Source organism: Dendrobates tinctorius, unplaced genomic scaffold (genome assembly GCF_039654945.1).
Source record: "Dendrobates tinctorius isolate UK_male_01 unplaced genomic scaffold, ASM3965494v1 ptg000067l, whole genome shotgun sequence".
Taxonomy (NCBI): domain Eukaryota; kingdom Metazoa; phylum Chordata; class Amphibia; order Anura; family Dendrobatidae; genus Dendrobates; species Dendrobates tinctorius.
In genome coordinates, this window is record NW_027361735.1 from 3483999 (window position 1) to 3507705 (window position 23707).

Sequence of the window (23707 nt, forward strand, 5' to 3'; positions counted from 1 at the left end):
TGACCATTTGTTTGCCTAGCCCTTTTTGTTGAGATCCACTACCTTCTTTGAATATAGATCTTGGACTGCTTCCGGACTACTCCTTTGTCTATCATGTAATCTCTTGAATTTTGACCTGGAACCTTTTGACTATCCAGTCTCATGGACCATCCATCAGCAGTGGCTAGCATCAAAAAAAGGAGAATGTGAAGAAACTAGTCTGTCCTTACTAATTTCCACTATCCCCAAATTTTTAACTGGTTTAAAATTTTATAATATTCTAAGAGTTTATACAAAACATGCGAGAAAATATACAAGATAGCAAGTTAAGACAGGGTTTTCTGGGAAAACATATTGATGGCACATACAAATGATCAATATGTGGTTCATTGACATCCAACTCCTGGAAGGCTACTGGTTATCCTACAGATGGTGTTTTGGTGTTTCACAGTTTTTTCAGACATGTCTCATCAGTAGGTTGTCAGTGCAACAGTACCTAGTACTACTGTTAAGTATCATTTCAGTTTTGATGGTCAGTGGAAGACCTGTTGGTTGGACGCTTGTCAATCTCACAAGCATATAATTAAGATAAGCCATCAAAGATTTTTTTTATTATACAATCTATGTTGGTAAAATAGTAAAATGCTCTGTCTCTGATGTTCTTGTTAACAGCAGAATGAAACACATGAACCCATTGTCTACAGTCAAATATTAATAGAAAAATATAAATTACCTTTTCTGGAACCACACTTTTTCCATCCCATGCATAACCGCGCTTTGTAAAATAGTTTACTGTTGCAAATTCAATCAATGCAGAAAATACAAAGGCATAACACACTGCTATAAACCAGTCCATGGCTGTGGCATATGCAACTTTTGGAAGAGAATTTCTGGCGCTGATACTCAGTGTAGTCATGGTAAGTACTGTTGTCACACCTGCAAACCAAACAGTAACAGTGGACAAATTATTATATTGATTAATTCATGAGCACTTGATCCTTAAAACGTTTTCAAAACATATCAAAGCGTCCTTGAAAAACTAGCACACGATCAAAGGAATAATTAGCAACCTAAGGTATCGGAATAATTCAAGTTACAGTTTTTATCAGCATACTAAATGGCTTATAATTTACTAAAGTGTGAACCTCAGATCTTTGATACATCGAATTGAGTACATCATAAGTTGTATCTAGAAAATAGCTAAATAAATAACTATAGCCTACCCTGCAAAATTGAGCAGAAAGCTACTGATCAAACTGCAAATAGAATATTAAGATTGCAGAAACTCTATGCTCAACTGTCTTATGAGGAAAGGTTGCAGGATTTGGGAATGTTTAGTTTGCAAAAGAGAAGACTGAGAGGAGACTTAATAGCTGTCTACAAATATCTAAAGGGCTGTCACATTGTAGAAGGATCAACTTTATTATCATTTGCACAAGGAAAGACTAGAAGCAATGGGATGAAACTGAATGGGAGGAGACACAGATTAGATATTAGAAAAAACTTTTTGACAGTTAGAGTGATCAATGAGTGGAACAGGCTGCCAAGAGAAGTGGTGAGTTCTCCTTCAATGGAAGTCTTCAAACAGAGGCTTGACAGACATCTGACTGGGATGATTTAGCGAATCCTGCTTTGAGCAGGGGGTTGGACCAGATGATTCTATGATTCTATGATTCTATGAACTTATGTTTTAGGTGTACATAAAAGTTTGCTCTTATTTACTGATGATCTTGTAGTGCAAAACAGCTCCCTCATGGCAAGTGATATATATAGCTACAATGGCTGTGTTCTTTGGGAACTAGATGCACAATTTCCAGTCCTATGTGCCCTAAATGTACAGATTTTATTTTAAAGTCATCAGTGTTGCAATGTTAAATATGATTCAAAGAGTTTCATATTGATAGCCTACTTTCAAAACAATATCTTTGTTTTCTATGTCAATATCTGATCAATATGTGCCTGCAGGGGCAGACACTGACAGTTTGGGGTCCCTGTGCAAGAAAAGTGTCTGATCCCCCCCTCCTTTTATGGTGACAAAGCTACATATATATTTATAACCACAGACACATACTGTACATGTATATATATTACATAGTCTCCTTTATTATAAATATATATAGCCATCCCTTATTACACAGTGCCCTCCATTGTTATATACTGTGGGGGGAAAGTATTTAGTCAGCCACCAATTGTGCAAGTTCTCCCACTTAAAGAGTTGAGAGAGGCCTGTAATTGACATCATAGGTAGACCATAACTATGAGAGTCAAAATGAGAAAACAAATCCAGAAAATCACCTTGTCAGATTTGGCAAGATTTATTTTTCAAATTATGGTGGAAAATAAGTGTTTGGTCACCTAAATACATACAAGATTTCTGGCTCTCACAGACCTGTAACTTCTTCTTTAAGAGGCTCCTCTGTCTTCCACTCATTACCTGTAGTAATGGCACCTGTTTGAACTTGTTATCAGTATAAAAGACACCTGTCCACAACCTCAAACTGTCACACTCTAAACTCCACTATGGCAAAGACCAAAGAGCTGTCGAAAGACAGCAGAAACAAAATTGTAGCCAGCACCAAGCTGGGGAGACTGAATCTGCAATAGGTAAGCCGCTTGGTGTGATGAAATCAACTGTGGGAGCAATAATAAGAAAATGGAAGACATACAAGACCACTGATAATCTCCCTTGATCTGGGGCTCCACGCAAGATCTCACTCTATGTGGTCAAAATGATCACAAGAACGGTGAGCAAAAATCTCAGAGCCACATGAGGGAACCTAGAGAATGACCTGCATAGAGCTGGGACTTCCGTAACAAAGGCTACCTGTTGTGATCTCTCTTAATCCGACTTTTGTGGCAGGGCTCCCTCTGGTGGACACTGCTGGTAGTGGAGCTGGTCAACAGGATGTTAATCCAACAGCTGCAGAGGATTGGAGAAGTGGAGGTATTGACTGGGAGTACATAAGCGAGCAAGCTTCTCTCAGTGGCTGCCGGTGATACTCCTGTCTGTGCATAGTGAGGATATCTGTCTTCTGCCTGATCCTGCATTTTCCATCTGTGTCTTTTGCTAAATCCTTTGCATCTGATTTTGCCTTGCTGTCAGGAGTCACCTGGCTCCCCCTGGGGCTGCTGGCTCCTGCCTTGTATTTTTGTATCTTGTGTTTGTTTGCTCAGTCCCCTGCTGTATTAGCCCGTTGCTAGCTGCCAGATCACAGCTGAGTGCTGATATAGTGGGGGCGAGATTGTGCTAACCTCAGTATTTTGGTGCTTCAGTCGTGTTGGAATTTTTAGGGTTTTTGCGTGATTGAAGACAGTGCCTTTTCTGTCCTGTCCTATCTAGTCAGTGTGGGCCCCATCATTTGCTCAGTCTATTTTTTGTCTGTGTCCGTGTTTCATCTTGTCTTACCAACAATATATGTTTGGGGGCTGTCTATTCTTTTGGGGATCTGCTCCGGGGCAGTTTAGATTTCACCTTTCTGTCTTTAGGCTTAGTTAGTCCTCTGGCTGTGCTGAAGCATCTAGGGCATCGTAGGATCGCTCCATGGCTACTGCTAGTTGTGTTGATAAGATCAGGGGTCTGCAATCCGCTGAGTGACCAACCTCTCTGGTGTTCTGGTGGCATAGCCTTTTGTGCTTTCCACCTCGGTGACCCATTCATAACAGCTACCATTAGTAACACTCGACGCCACCAGGGACTCAGATCCTGCAGTGCCAGACATGTCCCGTGCTTAAGCCAGTACATGTCCGGGCCCGTCTGAAGTTTGCTACAGAGCATTGGATTATCCAAAAGAGTATTGGGACAATGTCATATGGTCTGATGAAACCAAAGTAAAAATGTTTTATAGAAACAAAACTCGTCGTGTTTGGAGGAGACAGAATTCTGAGCTGCATCCAAAGAACACCATACCTACTGTGAAGCATGGGGGTGGCAACATCATGCTTTGGAGCTGTTTCCCTGCAAAGGGACCAGGACGACTGATCCGTGTACATGAAAGAATGAATGGGGCCATGTATCATGAGATTTTAAGTGCAAATCTCAGCATGAAAATGATCGCAAGCACATCGCCAGGGCAATGAAGAAGTGGCTTCTTAAGAAGCATATGAAGGTCCTCTAGCCAGTCTCCAGGTCTCAACCCCATAGAAAACATTTGGAGAGATTTGAAAATCCGTGTTGCCCAGTGACAGGCCCAAAATATCACTGCTCTAGAGGAAATCTGCAGGGAGGAATGGACCAACATACCACCAACAGTGTGTACCAAGCTTGTGAAGACTTACAGAAAACTTTTGACCTCTGCCATTGCCAACAAAGGATATATAACAAAATATTGCGATGAACTTTTGTTAATGACAAAATACTTATTTTCCACCATAGTTTGAAAAATAAATCCTGACAAACCAGACATGGTGATTTTCTGGATTTGTTTTCTCATTTTGACTCTCATAGTTATGGTCTGCCTATGATGTCAATTACAGGCCTCTCTCCTCTTTTTAAGTGGGAGAACTGGCACAATTGGAGGCTGACTAAATACTTTTTTCCCCACAGTACAGCACCGTCCCTTACATATCAGATTATATAGAGCCCTGTCTTTATTACATTCTGTCCTGTCTTGTTATATAATGCAATGATGACTGATGGAGCATGGGAAAGCTTCTTTTCTAATGGAGAAGCTAATGGACTTATCTTCTGGTCTCCAGCTGCTCCATCAGCAGTCATTTTATATCTATCAAGAGAGAGGACTATGTAATAAAAGAGGGCACTGTGAATAACAAAATTAACAAGAACAAACTATGTAAGAGACAGCACCACACATAACAGCAGAAGAAGCTATGTAATAAGAGACGGCACCATACATAACTAGAGAAGAAGGTACATAATAAGAAACTGTGTTATACATAATAAAAGAGGAAACTATGTAACAAACGACTATGTTATACATAATAAGTGAGTACACTATATACTAACGGACTGTGTTATACATAAGTGAGTACACTATATACTAAGGGACTGTGCTATACATAATAAGTGAGTACATTTTATATTAAGGGACTGGGCTATACATAATAAGTGAGTACACTACATACTAAGGGACTGTGCTATTCATACTGTAATAAGGCTACATTCCTGTATCTATGTGCAGTGTTGTTGTGCTGCCCGCTTTTACAGATGCATTGAGCATGTCCTATTCTGATCCTCAAAATTGGATCAGAACAGAACATTCTCTGACCCTCATGGATCTCATTCTCAGATCTGTGACTTTCATGTACAGTATGTGTGAGTGGAGCTATAAAACTCCATGAGTCCATGTGCAATCCGATTAAAAAACTGGAAGAACATGGACATTTTACACAAATGTGATAATGTAGAATAAGGGATTTTACAAAAAAATATATCTCTCCACATCACACAGTGCAGATACAGAATAATAGCTGCACTCAGGCTCAATTTTGGATTTATTAATTCAGGCCCAATATATTGTCCAGAGATCTTCCTCCACTCCTGATTTGGCCCCTACCCTTGGGATAAGTACACAAATCCTCAAAAGAACAAAATTTTGCCACATGGCCAGAGAATTAGAGGCCACGTATTAATGAAGGTGAGGAGGAGTAGAGCTGGGAACCCCTGCTTTCTTTTGTGCAAGGTGGACTACATCAATTAGCTACTGAGGGAAAGCGCTAGACCGAGCTTTACCAACATCTAGAAATGAATTAAGAGAGTACTGTTCATCTCAGGATTAAGCCCAATATGCCACCAGAGCCCTCCACACACACCTCAGTGTCACATATTTCTCTAGCTGTTCCAGATACCGAGCTATGGAGACTGGCTCTCCAGCCAACCCAAATTTGGACTCTCTGTATGGGTCCAGCCCCAATGAACCCATTGAGACATCAGTCGTCCCGTTTGGACCTCCCCTTAAGAAGTTATAACCGATCTTAGATATTGGAATTATTCCAACCTGCACCCTACTTTTATCTGTACTTCTGGCTGTAATATCTGTATATTACTCTGTATATATTTGCATAATCTAGTGCGCCTTTTGGCAGGTAAAATATCAATTAATCTTGGGCTGCTCTTTTATCTCGAAACCCGATTTCTCACATCCGTGAGTCCGGCTAGTACTTATATGCTACCTGGGGTTGGTTTCTAACCTGATATAAGCTTGTTTTCGGACTGAGCTTATGTCTAACAAGGGACTGGTGGCAACAAACCATTCTGGTGTTATTGGGGGATCCTGGCAGTGACGGACCGGAGGTTTATATATATATTCCCAGCATGGGACTGGTGATATATATACCGCCTTCACTGCGGAGTGCCCCAATAAACAGTATGTGACAGGGCAGCCTCTCCGGTGAATACTTATCCTAGGTGCAGTTCCCTGACTGACCTGAGGGTAAGGGGGGTGCGAGAGAGCTGTGACTGTGTGAGCTCCATCACAGATTGGTGACGGCAGGAGATATCCGTATCCCGGCTCCCTCTCGAGTGTTTTCCTTACACAGACACTCACCGCTGATGTCTCGTCTGATTAAAGCCGCTTTCTCCTGTTTCTTCTCCAAATGGTCAGACCTTCATGTTGACATCTCCCAGCCACGACTTGTCTTGACACGGTGATCATCGCAGCCCTGAAAATAACAAGGTCACATACACTTGTGTCTCCCCCTGAATACAGATATGTACTCTACCATTAATATGCTATTAGCTACACACCATTAAAAATATATAAATAAAAGCAGCACTGTGCCCCCATTAACTATAATCTCTGACTCCCAATAATATAAACATTTCAGTCTGTGATTCTCCCCAATTAACTGTAAGGCTATGTGCACACGGAAAATACGTCTCAGTCTACCACCCTACCCGTGCCCTCCATTCTGCTGTTGACTTGAGGTTAGCATCCTCAATAATCAGAACCTCCCACTCCCATCTCCAAGACTATACAAGTGCTGCGCCAATTCTTTGGAATGCACTTCCTAGGTCAATACGACTAGTCCCCAATCCCTACAATTTTAAGCGTGCCCTAAAAACGCTTTTATTCAGACTGGCCTACCGCTTCAACGCATTAAACTAACTATCCCTGTGTGGCATAGTCAAAAGTTTTACCATAACAAGGTTCCCCGCAACTTGTTCCCACATGCTTTATGCATCTATCATACTGTAGAAGTGTGTACTGTTACACATTTAACATTATGGCTGGTCCAACCACCTTTCGTGTCTACCTTTTTTCCTCATAGATTGTAAGCTTGCGAGCAGGGCCCTCATTCCTCTTGGTATCTGTTATGATCTATGTGATTATTGTTATGCTGTAATGTCTATCGTCTGTACAAGTCCCCTCTGAAATGTAAAGTGCTGCGGAAAATGTCGGCGCTATAGAAATAAAATTATTATTATGCTGCAAGGTTTTACTGTAGAGTAAAAGTGAATGACATCCCTGAAGTCTCATACACACACTGCTTACTTTTTCCTTGCAGATTTGCAGTAGATTAAAATCTGCATAATGTCAATTCTTGCAGCGTATTTCACCCGTTCTAATGGGGGAAAATACGTAAAGCATGGGAAAAATGTCGGAAAAAAATGTGTTTTATGCAACTTTCTTCCTGGCAATACATTAAGATATGCAGCAGAGTTTTCTCCTGCAAATCCTGATTGTGTGCACATAGCCTTAGTCCCTGTCCTGTGTCCCCCCATTCATAAGTTCTTAATAGCATAAAAATGAATTTGGAAGTGGGAGAAAATCCTATCAGGTCCTGAACATCCTCTGTCACCTCCCAATTCATTACAGGTCCCTGACAGCGTCTTTTCCCATCTTTCAATTCATTATAAAGTGTCTTTTGCACCTTATCACCTCCTCTCTCAATCCCCAATAAATTTTAAGTCCCCGATAGCATCACAATGAATTGTGAGATGGGGAGGACGCTATCAAGTGCTTATTACTCTCCTTCGTCACCCAAATTATTTTACATCCATATCTAATGTCCTCCTCCCCTCCCCCGTTTGTAAACCCATTATAAGTCCCCCTTCCTCCCATTCCAATCCCATACCCCTCACTGTCCTCCTCCCCTCCCGCATCCAATCATTGTCCTCTCCCCCACCTCCATCATTGCCCTGTCCATCACTGCCTTCACCACCACTATCATTGCCCTCTCCATCAATTGCCTTCTCCCCCACCACCCCATCATTGCCCTTTTCACCACCTCCATCATTGCTTTCTCCCCCACCACCCCATCATTGCCCTCTCCACCACCCCATCATTGCCTTCTCCCCACCTCAATCCATTGTTTTCCCCATCACTTCCATCATTGCTCTCTCCATCACCCCAATCATTGTTCTCTCCACCACCTCCATCATTGCCTTCACCCCACCACCTCCATCAATGCCTTCTCCTCACCACCCTATCATTTCCCTTTCCATCACCTCTGTCATTGCCTTCTCTCCCATCACTGCCACCATTGTCCTTACCACCATCTCCATCATTGCCTTCTCCCCACCGTGCCCATCATTGCCTTTTCCACTGCCTCTATCATTACTTTCTCCACCACCACCCCATCAATGCCCTCTCCATCATCTCCATCATTGCTTTCTCCCCACCAACCCCATCATTGCTCTTTCCACCACCTCTGTCATTGCTTTCTCCCATGCCACACCCATCATTGCTCTCTCTATCACCTTCTTCATTGCCTTGTACCCCACCATCTCCATCATTGCCCTTTCCACCATCTCCATCATTGCCCTTTCCACTGCCTTTATCATTGCTTTTTCTCACACCACCCCATCACTGCCGTCTCCATCACCTCCATCATTGCCCTCTCCACTACCCCAATCATTGCTCTCTCAACCACCGCCATCATTGTCCTCTCCACCACCTCCAACATTGCCTTCTCCCCACCACCATCATTGCCCTTTCCACCACCTCTATCATTGCTTTCTCCCCCACCACCCCATCATTGCCCTCTCCACCACCCCATCATTGCCTTCGCCCCACCTCAATCATTGTTTTCCCCATCACCTCCATCATTGCTCTCTCCATCACCCCAAGCATTGTCCTCTCCACCACCTCCATCATTGCCTTCACCCCACCACCTCCATCAATGCCTTCTCCCCACCACCCTATCATTTCCCTTTCCATCACCTCTGTCATTGCCTTCTCTCCCATCACCGCCATCATTGTCCTTTCCACCATCTCCATCATTGCCTTCTCCCCACCGTGCCCATCATTGCCTTTTCCACTGCCTCTATCATTACTTTCTCCCCCACCACCCCATCATTGCCCTCTCCATCACCTCCATCATTGCTTTCTCCCCCACCAACCCCATCATTGCCCTTTCCACCACCTCTGTCATTGCTTTCTCCCATGCCACACCCATCATTGCCCTCTCTATCATCTTCATCATTGCCTTCTACCCCACCATCTCCATCATTGCCCTTTCCACTGCCTTTATCATTGCTTTTTCCCACACCACCCCATCACTGCCCTCTCCATCACCTCCATCATTGCCCTCTCCACTACCCCAATCATTGCTCTCTCAACCACCGCCATCATTGTCCTCTCCACCACCTCCAACATTGCCTTCTCCCCACCACCATCATTGCCCTTTCCACCACCTCTATCATTGCTTTCTCCCCCACTACCCCCAACATTGCTCTTTCCACCACCTCTATCATTGCTTTCTCCCCCACCACCCCATTATTGCCCTCTCCATCACCTCCATCATTGCATTCTCCCCCACCACCCCATCATTGCCCTTTCCACCTCTATCATTGTATTCTCCCCCACCACCCCATTATTGCCCTTTCCACCACTGCTATGATTGCTTTCTCTGCCACCACACCCATCATTGCCCTCTCTATTACCTCCATCATTGCCTTCTCTCCCACCACCCCATCATTGCCCTTTCCACCACCTCCATCATTGCTTTCTTCCCCACCACCACCATCATTGCCCTTTCCACCACCTCCATCATTGCTTTCTCCCCCACCACCCCATCATTGCCCTTTCCACCACCTCTATCATTGCTTTCTCCCCACCACACCCATAATTTCCCTTTCTATCACCTCCATCATTGCCTTCTCCCCCACCACCCCATCATTGCCCTTTCCACCACATCTGTCATTGCTTTCTCCACACCACCCTCATCACTGCCCTCTCCACCACCTACTGACCTACACACACACCACTCACCTCTCCACATATTCCCTGCAGCTGCAGCATCTTCATCGCTGGCAGCTTTCTATCTGACACAGCCGCATGCTGAATGCTGACATCATCCAGCCATGCTGCTGTGTCAGACAGGGAGCATGGGCAGGAAGCAAGACAGATCTCTGCAGCTCCGCTCCACTGCAATTTTCTCCTGTAGGCAGCAAAACTGCAGGGATCATTCCCTGCTTGCCGTACCTGAGGGCAATCTGGCCAGGGGCTCCTCGGAGCCTCTGAGTGTCACGGAGCTGTAGGGAAAAAAGCAGGAGATGTGGAACCTGGGCCCCTGAACTGCCCCTCAGGCTAAGGGAGTGCCCTGACTCTCCTTAACTAGGGGGTACACTTGAAGGTAGTGAAGCCCAAGTCCCCGACCTGTCCCTATCTCCTGTTTAGCCCTGAGCTAAACCACCAACCCCCTCCCCAGGAGGTGAGACAGAGAATAAAGTGAACTGCACCCAATAACACACAAAGTAAAATAAAACAGACTCCTTCATTGAGGGGCCTCTGGACCCTCAACACCATACCTCACCTGAAAATCACCTACGGTGCGGACGCCTAGGTTCACCAGAGTTCACCTCAGCGATCACCTGACTCGCAGGTTTATGGAAAATGTGGGCAAATGGAAATGGCAATGTATGCTCCGGAGGCACAACAACTCTCCAGAGCACCGACCTGGAGAATGAGTTGTGTATGGCATTATTGGGGGTAGTTCCAGTTGGTAAGTCCCCGGGCTGAGGATGGCCGACACCCGATATGACCCGATCACTCGAGAACTCTAGACCCCTGCAGCACACTTCCACCGGATGTTTTTGGTGGCCATCCATACATACTTGTTCACAAACAGGTCTGGACCTGAACGTTTATTACCATTCATGCAGTTGCCACAAAATGGTGAACTCTTGAAAGGACTGACAACAGAGGCGTCCCCTGTGTCGTCATGCTCACACCCCCACAATGCTCAGAAGGAGTCACCAATCTCCTCCGACCCCTTCTCCTACGAGGACTCCGACACCCAGGGTTAGCATGTGGTGAGGGTAGAAACTTGCCCCTACTCCCTGGCAGCACCTCTGCTGCCTCCACTGGAGAAGAAGAGAATGATTGTAGAAAGATGGCAACGACAGTAGCCCCTGGGCAGCAGCCCTCACATGACTGATCCCAGCTGACTACTTCCCTAGACCGCCAATCTATGACCGGGTTGTGTTTTTCTAACCAAGGGAGGCCTAAAACGATAGGTGATGGCATTCCCCCCAAGACGTAGCATGACAGGGACTCTTCATGCTGAGTCCCTATGTGCAGATGTATATTTTCTACGGCTTGGGTCAACCTCCCCTGGCTCAGTGGGACAGAGTCAATGGCCTGGATGCTTAGAGGTTTGGCCAGCGTCCTACACTTCAGGCAATGTGTCTGGACAAAGTGAGCATCCACCAGATTGACTCCCGCTCCACTGTCCACAAACACCGGTATGGCCTCAGGTACCCCGCCAACCACCACCTCTGCTGACATAGTACACTGAGAGGGCAAAATGGAGGAAATATACACTCCCTGGTCGCCTCCCCCCACACGACCAGGGGGACGCGGCTCCTTAGATGGTACAGAAGATTTGGCGCGTGCTGGGCAGACCCTGAAAACATGACCAGTCTGCCCACAGCTAAAACATGCCCCCACATCACGACGATCCGCAGGCAACACCACTGGGGAACCAACTCCTCCCACCTGCCTGGGCTCATCCACCTGCACCTGTAAGTCCTCCTCCTCAGCAAGGACCCCAGGGGGCATATTCGCCAAAGCCGCAAAAAACTCATCCACCGACCATAGAGATGGTGAATCGGCCGGCAGGGAGAAGGCCCAGGATAGGTGATTACCTTCAAGGAGGGCTAGAATGAATCCCACCCACTGTACCTCACTCCCTAATGAATGAGGGCGGAGCCTGAAATGTAGCTTGCAGGCCTCCTGAAAAAACAAAAAGTTATCTCTCCCTCCAGAAAACCTGTCTGGGAGAGATAACTTGGGCTCTGGTTGAGCCTGCATCTGAGCTGAGGCCCCGTACCCCTCCCATTGCTGCAGCTGCTGCTCCACCACAGCACACAGCACCCCACGCTCCTCAGTGAGGGTCTGCAGCAATTGGAGACAGTGTCATGATCCAGGTTGGATCTGACAGATAAATGCACAAAGTAACCTTTTTTTCCTTTGGCTGTGTGCCAAGGTTTGGTTTTGCCCCCCGGTGGCCATTAGGATTATTGCACTGTGGTGTCTTTTGTTCTAAATTTGCCCCCCTGGTGGTGGTGAGCATCATTGCACTTGGTTACTTTAGTTTGTGCACGCAATTATGTAACAGGTGTGATTGCTCTATAAGAGAGTGTCAGGTGTGTCAATCACGGTTGGTGATTAGTCCTCAGTTAAATGCAAGCCTGGGTGAAGGATGGAGCTGAAAGAGAGTCCCAGGCAGCTCAGTGAGAGTCCTAGAGTGGCAGCTATGGTGTCTGCGAGGAGGGCTGGCATGGCTTGGTGGAGTTGCAGCTATGGTGTCAGCAAGGAGTTCTTGCATGGCTTGGTGGAGTGGCAGCTATGGTGTAGAGCTGCACTCATGATGCTGGATTCGGTTGCTGGAAAGCTGGACTCAACATGCTGGACTCTTTTGCGGAAAGCTGGACTCATATGCTGGACTCTGTTTTCTGGACAGCTGCATTCAGGTGGTGGACTCTGTTTGCTCCAAGGCTGCACTATGGTGTTGGACTTGGTCGGAGGAAGAGATTCACGCAGGTGGTGGGCTCTGTTGCTGGGAGCATAAGCAGCAGAGCAAAGCTAAGTGGTGTTCCCCTATTTTGTCTCTTTTCCTTATGTGTGTTTGCCCGGTGCGGAACTGGCCTAGGGAATGTTAGGAGTGTAGAGACACTGACTCAGGGGAGTGCAGGAGATCTCAACTTCCCCGTTTCCCTATCGTAGGGCCACCATTGTTATTGTTAGCCAGGTTTTCCCTTATTGTTTAAATTCGCCTTACTGGAGGTGGAGTTTCCAGATTTACGCGTTACGTGTATTACCTAAATCTGCCGGTTGGAGGCGGCGTATCCAGCTGCACGTGTTATTATTTAAATTCGCCCCACTGGAGGCGGTATATCCAGGGTCACGCATGTCATCTAAATCCGCCCTGCTGGAGGCGCTGTGTCCAGCCACGCGTGACCGTGACAGACAGGTCTGCATTAGGGCCATGGCTCACCAGTAGTGTTGAGCATTCCGATACTGCAAATATCGACCGATATTCGCTGTATCGGAATTCCGATACTGAGCACCGATATTTTTACAATATCGGATACCGGAATCGGAAGTTCCCATAATGCAATGAGCCAGTGTTGTGGCTGTGATTGGCTGCTGAAATGATGTCATCATGCAGCGCGGTCTGTGCGCATCATGATGAGCAGTCTGTGCGGGCCTGCCGGGGGTCTGTGAGGGCTGCCGGGGGTCTGTGAGGGCTGCCGGGGGTCTGTGCGGGCCTGCCGGGGGTCTGTGCGGGCCTGCCGGGGGTCTGTGCGGGCCTGCCGGGGTCTGTGCGGGCTGCCGAGGGTCTGTGCGGGCCTGCCGGGGGTCTGTGCGGGCTGCCGGGGGTCTGTGCGGGACTTCCGGGGGTCTGTGTGGGCTGCCGGGGGTCTGTGCGGGCTGCTGGGGGTCTGTACGGGCCTGCCGGGGTTCTGTGCGGGCTGCCGGGGGTCTGTGCGGGCCTGCCGGTGGTTGTGTGTGTGTGCAGGCATCGGGCTATGCCTGCTACAATGACAGTGATTGACACATTAGCTAATGATGGGACAGTAGTAGTCCCATTATCCGGCTAATGTGTTGAATGTTAAAAAAAACATACATACTACATACATACTACATATATACAACATTCATATAACATACATACATACATACTACATACATACTACATATATACTACATTCATACAACATACATACATACATACTACATACATATTACATTCATACAACATACATACATACATACTACATACTACATATATACTACATTCATGCAACATACATACATACTACATACATACTACATATATACTACATTCATACAACATACATACATACATACATATTACATACATACTACATATATACTACATTCATACAACATACATACATACTACATACATACTACATACAATACATTCATACAATACATACATACATATAGACATACAGTACATATAACAGAGTACATACTCACCATCAGTTGTCACTTTGATCCCCGTAGCCAGTGTCATCTCACTGTAAAAAATATTAAAATAACAAACAAGCAATATACTCCCTGATCCGCAGAAATACACGAGTGTCCCACGACGATCTCCTGCAGTGCCTCACTGAGAGGTTACTACAGTTCACTGGTCTCACTTTATGGCAAAAGCTGCGTGGGAACTTTCTCACACAGCAATGCAAAAGTGAGACTAGGGACTATTTTTTTACAGTGGCGGAGGAATACAGTGCGGAAGGATTCCTACCTCCCGTCATTGCATTCCTGGGGCCCCTAGAGAGCGGTGGCATCAGCTGATGCTGCTGTTCTCCACGGGAGATCATCGTGGGACACTCGTGGATTTCTGCGGATGAGGGAGTATATCGGTTGTTTGTTATTTTAATATTTTTTAAAGATGACACTGGCTTCGGGGATCAAAGTGACAAGTGATGTTGAGTGTGTACTCTATGTTATATGTACTGTATGTCTATATGTATGTATTGTATGAATGTATGAATGTATTGTATGTAGTATGTATGTTGTATGCCTGTAGCATGTTTTATGTATGTTGTATGTAGTATGTATGTAGTATGTACTATGTATGTATGTTGTATGAATGTAGTATGTATGTAGTATCTATGTTGTATGAATGTAGTATATATGAATTATGTACGAAGTATGTAGTATGTATGTATGTATGTTGTATGAATGTAGTATATATGTAGTATATATGTAGTATGCATGTAGTATGTATGTATGTTGTATGAATGTAGTATATATGAAGTATGTATGTAGTATGTATGTTGTATGAATGTAGTATATATGAAGTATGTATGTAGTATGTATGTCGTATGAATGTAGTATATATGTAGTATGTATGTAGTATGTATGTTTTTTTTTTTTTTTTACATTCAACACATTAGCCGGATGATGGGACTACTACTGTCCCATCATTGGCTAAAGTGTCAATCACTGTCATTGTAGCAGGCATCGCCCGGACGATGCCTGCACACACACACAATCCCCGGCAGGCCCGCACAGACCCCCGGAAGCCCACACAGACCCCCGGCAGGCCCGTACAGACCCCCGGCTGGCTCGCACAGACCCCCGACAGCCCGCACAGACCCCCGGCAGGCCCGCACAGACCCCCGGCAGCCCGCACAGACCCCCGGCAGGCCCGCACAGACCCCCGAGAGACCCGTACAGACCCCGCCCACACACACAGACACGCACGGTGTCCACCCATGCATCGCCCACACTCTTCCCCCCTCCTGAACTGGATGTACAAGTAAAGAAAGGGGTTTTTTTAATTCCGATATTTCTGTCCCATTGACATGAATGGGGTTTCTGGTATCGGAATCAGCGATACCCGATACTTTTTGGGTATCGGTCCGATCCAATCCGATACGATACTTCACGATATCGGATGGTATCGCTCAACACTACTCACCAGGAAAAAATGGGTGGGTTGATATTAATGTCACGGGGCAGTTGGGAAAAAAGCAGGAGACGTGGAACCTGGGCCCCTGAACTGCCCCTCAGGCTAAGTGGTTGCCCTGACTCTCCTTAACTTGGGGGTACACTTGAAGGTAGTGAGGCCCAAGTCCCCGACCTGTCCCTATCTCCTGTTTAGCCCTGAGCTAAACCACCAACCCCCTCCCCAGGAGGTGAGACAGGGAATAAAGTGAACTGCACCCAATAACACACAAAGGAAAATAAAACAGACAACACGGGGTTAAAGCAACCCAAAACTTAGCTTTGCTCTACTGCAAAAGTTCCAAGCAACAGAGAAAGGATCCGAACAGCATCCAGCAGCAACTCCACTGTTCCAGACAAGCTGAACCCCCTCTCCACCAGGCAGGTCCAGTCTTCACCAAGTTTGGTTAGAAAATGAACAATATTACCAACAGTGATTTACTGCACATGATGACCTTTATTGGAAGGAGGGGGGAGTAGTCATCACCTGTTGGTTAATTCACACGTCTAGTGATCCCAGCGGCCACTGGGGGCAAAACCAGCACCAAAAACAACTACAGTTGTAGTAAACCCCAGCGGCCACTGGGGGAAAAAGGTTTCTATAAGAATCCACATTCTGCCACGGCTCCAAAAATGGACCGTGACACTGAGCTGGTTAAAAAGGCCAGATTGCCCTCAGTGTTAGCCACCCTGCAGGGGCCCCTGTGTCTGCCCCTGTGTGCCTACCAATCAGTCAATTGCAAACTTGACCAATGTCTATAAACTTCTACATGTGTTTTACAGGTCCTGAAAGAAGATAGTACCAATACATAGATTTATCAAATAAAATATACAGTATATTCTAATTAATTCACCATCATCCTTCACAGCTCATTCCCACATCTATTTATGTAGTAGACATAAGTGTTCACATGCGCAAGACACCACATAGTCTATTTACGCAGATCTTTTAAGCCAAAAGAGGTAGAAGGGGGGGAAATAAGTATTGCTGATTTTGTAAATTTGCCCACTAACAAAGACATGAACAGTCTATAATTTAAAGGGCAGGTTCATTTTTACATTTAATTTTTACATTGAGAGATAGAATATCAAAAATAAAATCCAGAAAATCACATTTTATAAATTATATAAATTTATTTGCATTTTGCAGTGAGAAATAAGTATTTGATCCCCTACCAACCATTAAGAGTTCTGGCTCCTACAGATCAGTTAGATGCTCTTAATCAACTCATTACCTGCACTGAATACAGCTGTCTTACATAGTCACCTTTATAAAAGACTCCTATCCACAGACTCAATTAATTAGTCAGTCTAACCTCTACAACATGGGCAATACCAAAGAGCTTCATAAGGATGTCTCGGACAAGATCATAGACCTGCACAAAGCTGGAATTGGCTACAAAACAATAAGTAAGATGCTGGGTGAGAAGCAGACAACCGTTGGTGCAAGAGTAAGAAAATGGAAGAAATACAAAATGACTGTCAATCGACATCGATCTGGGGCACCATGCAAAATCTCACCTCGTAGGGTATCCTTGATCATGAAGAAGGTGAGAGATCAGCCCAAAACTACATGGGTGAACTTGTTAATGATCTCAAGGCAGCTGGGACCACAGTCACCAAGAAAACCCATTAGTAAACATTACGCTGTGAAGGTTTAAAATCCTGCAGTGCCCGCAAGGTCCCCCTGCTCAAGAATTTACATGTGCAGGCCAGTCTGAAGTTTGTCAATGAAGACCTGGATGATTCTGTGAGTGAATGGGAGTAGGTGCTGTGGTCAGCCGAGACAAAAATTGAGGTCTTTGGCATTAACTCATCTCGCCGTGTTTGGAGGAAGAGAAATGCTGCCTATGAATCAATGAACACCATCCCCACTGTCCAGCAAGGACCCATCAGAGCAGCAAGGCAAAGGTGTTTCCCTAAAATCAGTGACAGCCTTCTTCACATGGTTGCGAGAAGCAGAAGATGAATTCGACACTGATCACAAGGACTAGAAATTCACCTATAAGCTTGCTCTCGTTTTCTTTGGGGCTTCCAGTTTTTATTTTATATTTTTTTTTTCTTTTCTTTTTATCCCCTCAGCATACTTTTATCAAAGATAACCCATTATGTTTTTGTTGTATTTCTCCGCTAAGGGCACAGGACTACTTCGCCGCATCAATGGGAGAATGGATGGAGCCATGTGCCGTAAAATCCTGAGTGACAACCTCCTTTCCTTCCACAAGGACATTAACCCCTTTCTGCCATCCGACGTACTATCCCGTCCATGGGACCTGGGCCCCTATGCCCATGGACGGGATAGTACGTCGGCGCGATCAGCGGCGCCCACGTTGTGAGCGCCGCTAATCGCGGCCGGGTGTCAGCTGATTATCACAGCTGACACCCGGCACAATGTGTCAGGGGCGGTCACAGACCGCTCCCGACACGTTAACCCCTTGCACACCGCGATCAAACATGATCGCGGTGTACCGGGGGTTAAAGGGAAGCATCGGCAGGGAGGGGGCTCCCTCCGTGCTTCCCTGAGCCCCCCACGGCAGCGCAATGTGCAGCTCTGCTGCGGGGGGCTCCTTTCCTCCAGGCCCCCGAATCCAAGATGGCGACGGGGGCCTTCGGGGGCCAGAGGAAGCTGGCTTCCTCAATGCCTGCAAAGCGCAGGCATGAGGAAGCCTTCTGCAGTGCCTGTGTCAGATCGCTGATCTGTCACAGTGATCTGTGATGTGACAGATCAGCGATCTGTCACAGGACAGTGATGTCCCACCTGGGACTATTTAATAAAGTAAAAAAAAAAATAAAAAAAGTGTTAAAATAATTAAAAAAAAATCGCCAAATAAATTAGAAAAAAAAAAAAATATTCCCCCAATAAATCCATTTTTTGGAAATAATAAAAAAAAAAACAATAAAAGTACACATATTAGGTATCGCCGCGTCCGTAATGACCCGCCCTATAAAACTGTCCCATTAGTTAACCCCTTTAGCGAACCCCTTAAAAAATAAAAATAAAAAACGAAGCAAAAAATAATGATTTATTATCATACCGCCAAACAAAAAGTGTAATAACGCGCGATCAAAAAGACGCATATAAATATCCATGGTACCGCTGAAAACGTCATCTTGTCCCGCAAAAAACGAGCCACCACACATCATCAGCGAAAAAATAAAAAAGTTATAGCTCGCAGAATAAAGCGATGCAAAAATAATTATTTTTTATATTAAATAGTTTTCATTGCATAAAACCGACAAAAACATAAACAAACAAAAAAACGACCTAAATGAGGTATCGCTGTAACCGTACTGACCTGAAGAATAAAACCGCTTTATCAATTTTACCGCACGGGGAACGGTGTAAACGCACCCCCCCAAAAGAAATTCATGAAACGCTGGTTTTTGTTCATTCTGCGTCCCAAAAATAGGAATAAAAAGCGATCAAAAAATGTCACGTGCCCGAAAATGGTACCAATAAAAACGTCAACTCGTCCCGCAAAAAATAAGACCTCACATGACTCGGTGGGTCAAAATACGGAAAAATTATAGCTCTCAATATGTGGTGATGCATAAACTATTTTTACAATAAAAAGCGTCTTTTAGCGTGCGACAGCTGCAAAAAATAAAAACTGCCATAAATAGTAAATCAAACCCCCCGATATCACCCCCTTAGTTAGGGAAAAATAATAAAATTAAAAAAAAGCATTTATCTCCATTTTCCCATTAGGGTTAGGGTTAGGGTTAGGGCTAGGGTTAGGGTTAGGGTTAGGGCTAGGGTTAGGGCTAGGGTTAGGGCTAGGGTTAGGGCTCAGATTAGGGTTAGGGGTGTGTTGGGGTTAGGGTTGGAGTTATAATTGGGGGGTTTCCACTGTTTGGGCACATCAGGGGCTCTCCAAATGCAACATGGCGTCTGATCTCAATTCCAGCCAATTCTGAGTTGAAAAAGTCAAATGGTGATCCTTCCCATCCAAGCTCTGCCATGCGCCCAAACAGTGTTTTACCCCCACATGTAGGGTATCAGCCTACTCAGGACAAATTGCAAAACAATTTTTGGGGTCCAATTTCTCCTGTTACCCTTAGGAAAATAAAAAATTGGGGGCAAAAATATCATTTTTGTGGAAAAAAATGATTTTTTTATTTTCACGTCCGAGTGTTATAAACTTCTGTGAAGCACTTGGGGGTTCAAAGTGCTCACCACACATCTAGATAAGTTCCGTGGGGGTCTAGTGTCCAAAATGGGGTCACTTGTGGGGAGTTTCAATAGTTTAGGTACATCAGGGGCTCTCCAAATGCACATGACACCCGCAGACCATTCCATCAAAGTCTGCATTCCAAAACGTCACTGCTTCCCTTCCGAGCCCCGACGTGTGTCCATACAGTAGTTTTCTCCCACATATGGGGTGTCAGCATACTCAGGCCAAATTGGACAACAACTTTTGGGGGTCCAATTTCTCCTGTTACCCTTGGGAAAATGAAAAAATTGGGGACTAATTGATCATGTTTCTGGAAAAAATACGATTTTTTTATTTTCATGCCCTGTCATTATAAACTTCTGTGAAGCCCTTGGGGGTTCAAAGTGCTCACCTCACATCTAGATAAGTTCCTTAGTGGGTCTAGTTTTCAAAATGGGGTCATTTGTGGGGGGTTTCCACTGTTTAGGTACATTAGGGGCTCTCCAAAGGCAACATGACACCCGCAGACCATTCCATCAAAGTCTGCATTCCAAAACGTCACTACTTCCCTTCCAAGCCCCGACGTGTGCCCATACAGTAGTTTTCTCCCACATATGGGGTATCAGCATACTCAGGACAAATTGGACAACAGCTTTTGGGGTCCAATTTCTCCTGGTACCCTTGGGAAAATAAAAAAATGGTGACTAAAAGATCATGTTTGTGGAAAAAATACAAATTTTTTATTTTCACGCCTGGGCATTATAAACTTCTGTGAAGCACTGGGGGGGTCAAAGTGCTCACCACACATCTAGATAAGTTACTTAGGGGGTCTAGTTTCCAAAATGGTGTCATTTGTGGGGGGTTTCCACTGTTTTGGTACATCAGGAGTTTTCCAAACGCGACATGGTGTCCGATCTCAATTCCAGCCAAAAACGTCAAATGGCGCTGCTTCCCTTCCAAGCTCTGCCATGCGCCCAAATAGTGGTTTACCCCCACATGTGGGGTATCAGCGTACTCAGGACAAATTGCACAATAACTTTTAGGGTCCTGTTACCCTTCGGAAAATAAAAATTGGGGTGAAAAGATCATTTTTGTGGAAAAAATATGATTTTTTATTTTCACGCCTGGGCATTATAAACTTCTGTGAAGCACTGGGGGGTCAAAGTGCTCACCACACATCTAGATAAGTTCCTTAGGGGGTCTAGTTTCCAAAATGGTGTCATTTGTGGGGGGTTTCCACTGTTTTGGTACATCAGGAGTTTTCCAAACGCGACATGGTGTCCGATCTCAATTCCAGCCAAAAACATCAAATGGCGCTGCTTCCCTTCCGAGCTCTGCCATGCGCCCAAATAGTGATTTACCCCCACATGTGGGGTATCAGCGTACTCAGGACAAATTGCACAATAACTTTTACGGTCCTGTTACCCTTGGAAAAATAAGAATTGAGGGTGAAAAGATCATTTTTGTGGAAAAAATATGATTTTTTAGTTGTATGGCTTTATGTTATAAACTTCTGTGAAGCCCGTGGGGGTTCAAAGTTCTCACCACACATCTAGATAAGTTCCTTAGGGGGTCTAGTTTCCAAAATGGTGTCATTTGTGGGGGGTTTCCACTGTTTTGGTACATCAGGGGTTTTCCAAACACGACATGGTGTCCGATCTCAATTCCAGCCAAAAACGTCAAATGGCGCTGCTTCCCTTCCAAGCTCTGCCATGCGCCCAAATAGTGGTTTACCCCCACATGTGGGGTATCAGCGTACTCAGGACAAATTGTACAATAACTTTTAGGGTCCTGTTACCCTTGGGAAAATAAAAATTGGGGTGAAAAGATCATTTTTGTGGAAAAAATATGATTTTTTATTTTCACGCCTGGGCATTATAAACTTCTGTGAAGCACTGGGGGGGTCAAAGTGCTCACCACACATCTAGATAAGTTCCTTAGGGGGTCTAGTTTCCAAAATGGTGTCATTTGTGGGGGGTTTCCACTGTTTTGGTACATCAGGAGTTTTCCAAACGCGACATGGTGTCCGATCTCAATTCCAGCCAAAAACATCAAATGGCGCTGCTTCCCTTCCGAGCTCTGCCATGCGCCAAAATAGTGATTTACCCCCACATGTGGGGTATCAGCGTACTCAGGACAAATTGCACAATAACTTTTACGGTCCTGTTACCCTTGGAAAAATAAGAATTGATGGTGAAAAGATCATTTTTGTGGAAAAAATATGATTTTTTTAATTGTATGGCTTTATGTTATAAACTTCTGTGAAGCCCGTGGGGGTTCAAAGTTCTCACCACACATCTAGATAAGTTCCTTAGGGGGTCTAGTTTCCAAAATGGTGTCATTTGTGGGGGGTTTCCACTGTTTTGGTACATCAGGGGTTTTCCAAACACGACATGTTGTCCGATCTCAATTCCAGCCAAAAACATCAAATGGCGCTGCTTCCCTTCCAAGCTCTGCCATGCGCCCAAATAGTGGTTTACCCCCACATGTGGGGTATCAGCGTACTCAGGACAAATTGCACAATAACTTTTAGGGTCCTGTTACCCTTGGGAAAATAAAAATTGGGGTGAAAAGATCATTTTTGTGGAAAAAATATGATTTTTTAATTGTACCGCTGTACGTTATAAACTTCTGTAAAGCCCTTGTGGGTTCAAAGTTCTCACCACATATCTAGATAAGTTCCTTGGGGGGTCTAGTTTCCAAAATGGGGTCACTTGTAGGGGGTTTCCACTGTTTAGGTACATCAGGGACTCTCCAAACGTGACATGGCGTCCAATCTGAATTCCAGCCAATTTTGCATTGAAAAAGTCAAACGGCGCTCCTTCCATTCTGAGCTCTGCCATGCACCGAAACAGTGGTTCCCCCCACATATCAGGTATCTGCGTACTCAGGACAAATTGCACAATAACTTTTGCAGTCCAATTTCTCCTGTTACCCTTGGTAAAATAAAAAAAATTGAACCTGAAGTATTTTTTTTATGAAAAAAAGTTAGATGTTCATTTTTTTTTAAATATTCAAAAAAATTCCTGTGACGCACCTAAAGGGTTAATAAACTTCTTGAATGTGGTTTTGAGCACTTTAAGGGGTGCAGTTTTTAGAATGGTGTCACTTTTGGGTATTTTCTATCATATAGACCCCTCAAAGTGGCTTCAAATGTGATGTGGTCCTAAAAATAAAATGGTGTTGTAAAAATGAGAAATCGCTGGTCAACTTTTAACCCTTATAACTTCCTAACAAAAAAAAATGTTGGTTCCAAAATTGTGCTGATGTAAAGTAAACATGTGGGAAATGTTAGTTATCAAGTTTTTTGTGTGCCGTATCTCTGTGATTTAAGGGCATAAAAATTCAAAGTTGGAAAATTGCGAAATTTTCGCCAAATTTCCGTTTTTCTCACAAATAAACGCGTTATTTGAATGAAATTTTACCACTAACATGAAGTACAATATGTCACGAGAAGACAATGTCAGAATCACCGGGATCCATGGAAGCGTTCCAGAGTTATGACCTCATAAAGGTACAGTGGTCAGAATTGTAAAAATTGGCCCGGTCATGAACGTGCAAACCACCCTTGGGGGTGAAGGGGTTAAAAATGGGTCATGGCTGGGTCTTCCAGCAAGACAATGGTCCAAAACATACAGCCAAGGCAACAAAGGAATGGCTCAAAAAGAAGCTCATTAAGGT

At 44.8% G+C, this 23707-nt stretch overlaps 1 protein-coding gene across 1 annotated transcript in view; it reads right to left on the reverse strand.

The window, feature by feature from the left end:
* GABRA1 (gamma-aminobutyric acid type A receptor subunit alpha1) overlaps positions 1-23707 on the reverse strand; it is a 372903-nt gene that overhangs the window by 21334 nt on the left and 327862 nt on the right. The window contains exon 9 of the mRNA XM_073581008.1: positions 713-915. Within this exon, the coding sequence (XP_073437109.1) occupies positions 713-915 (203 nt within the window). The remainder of the gene's footprint in view (positions 1-712; positions 916-23707) is intronic.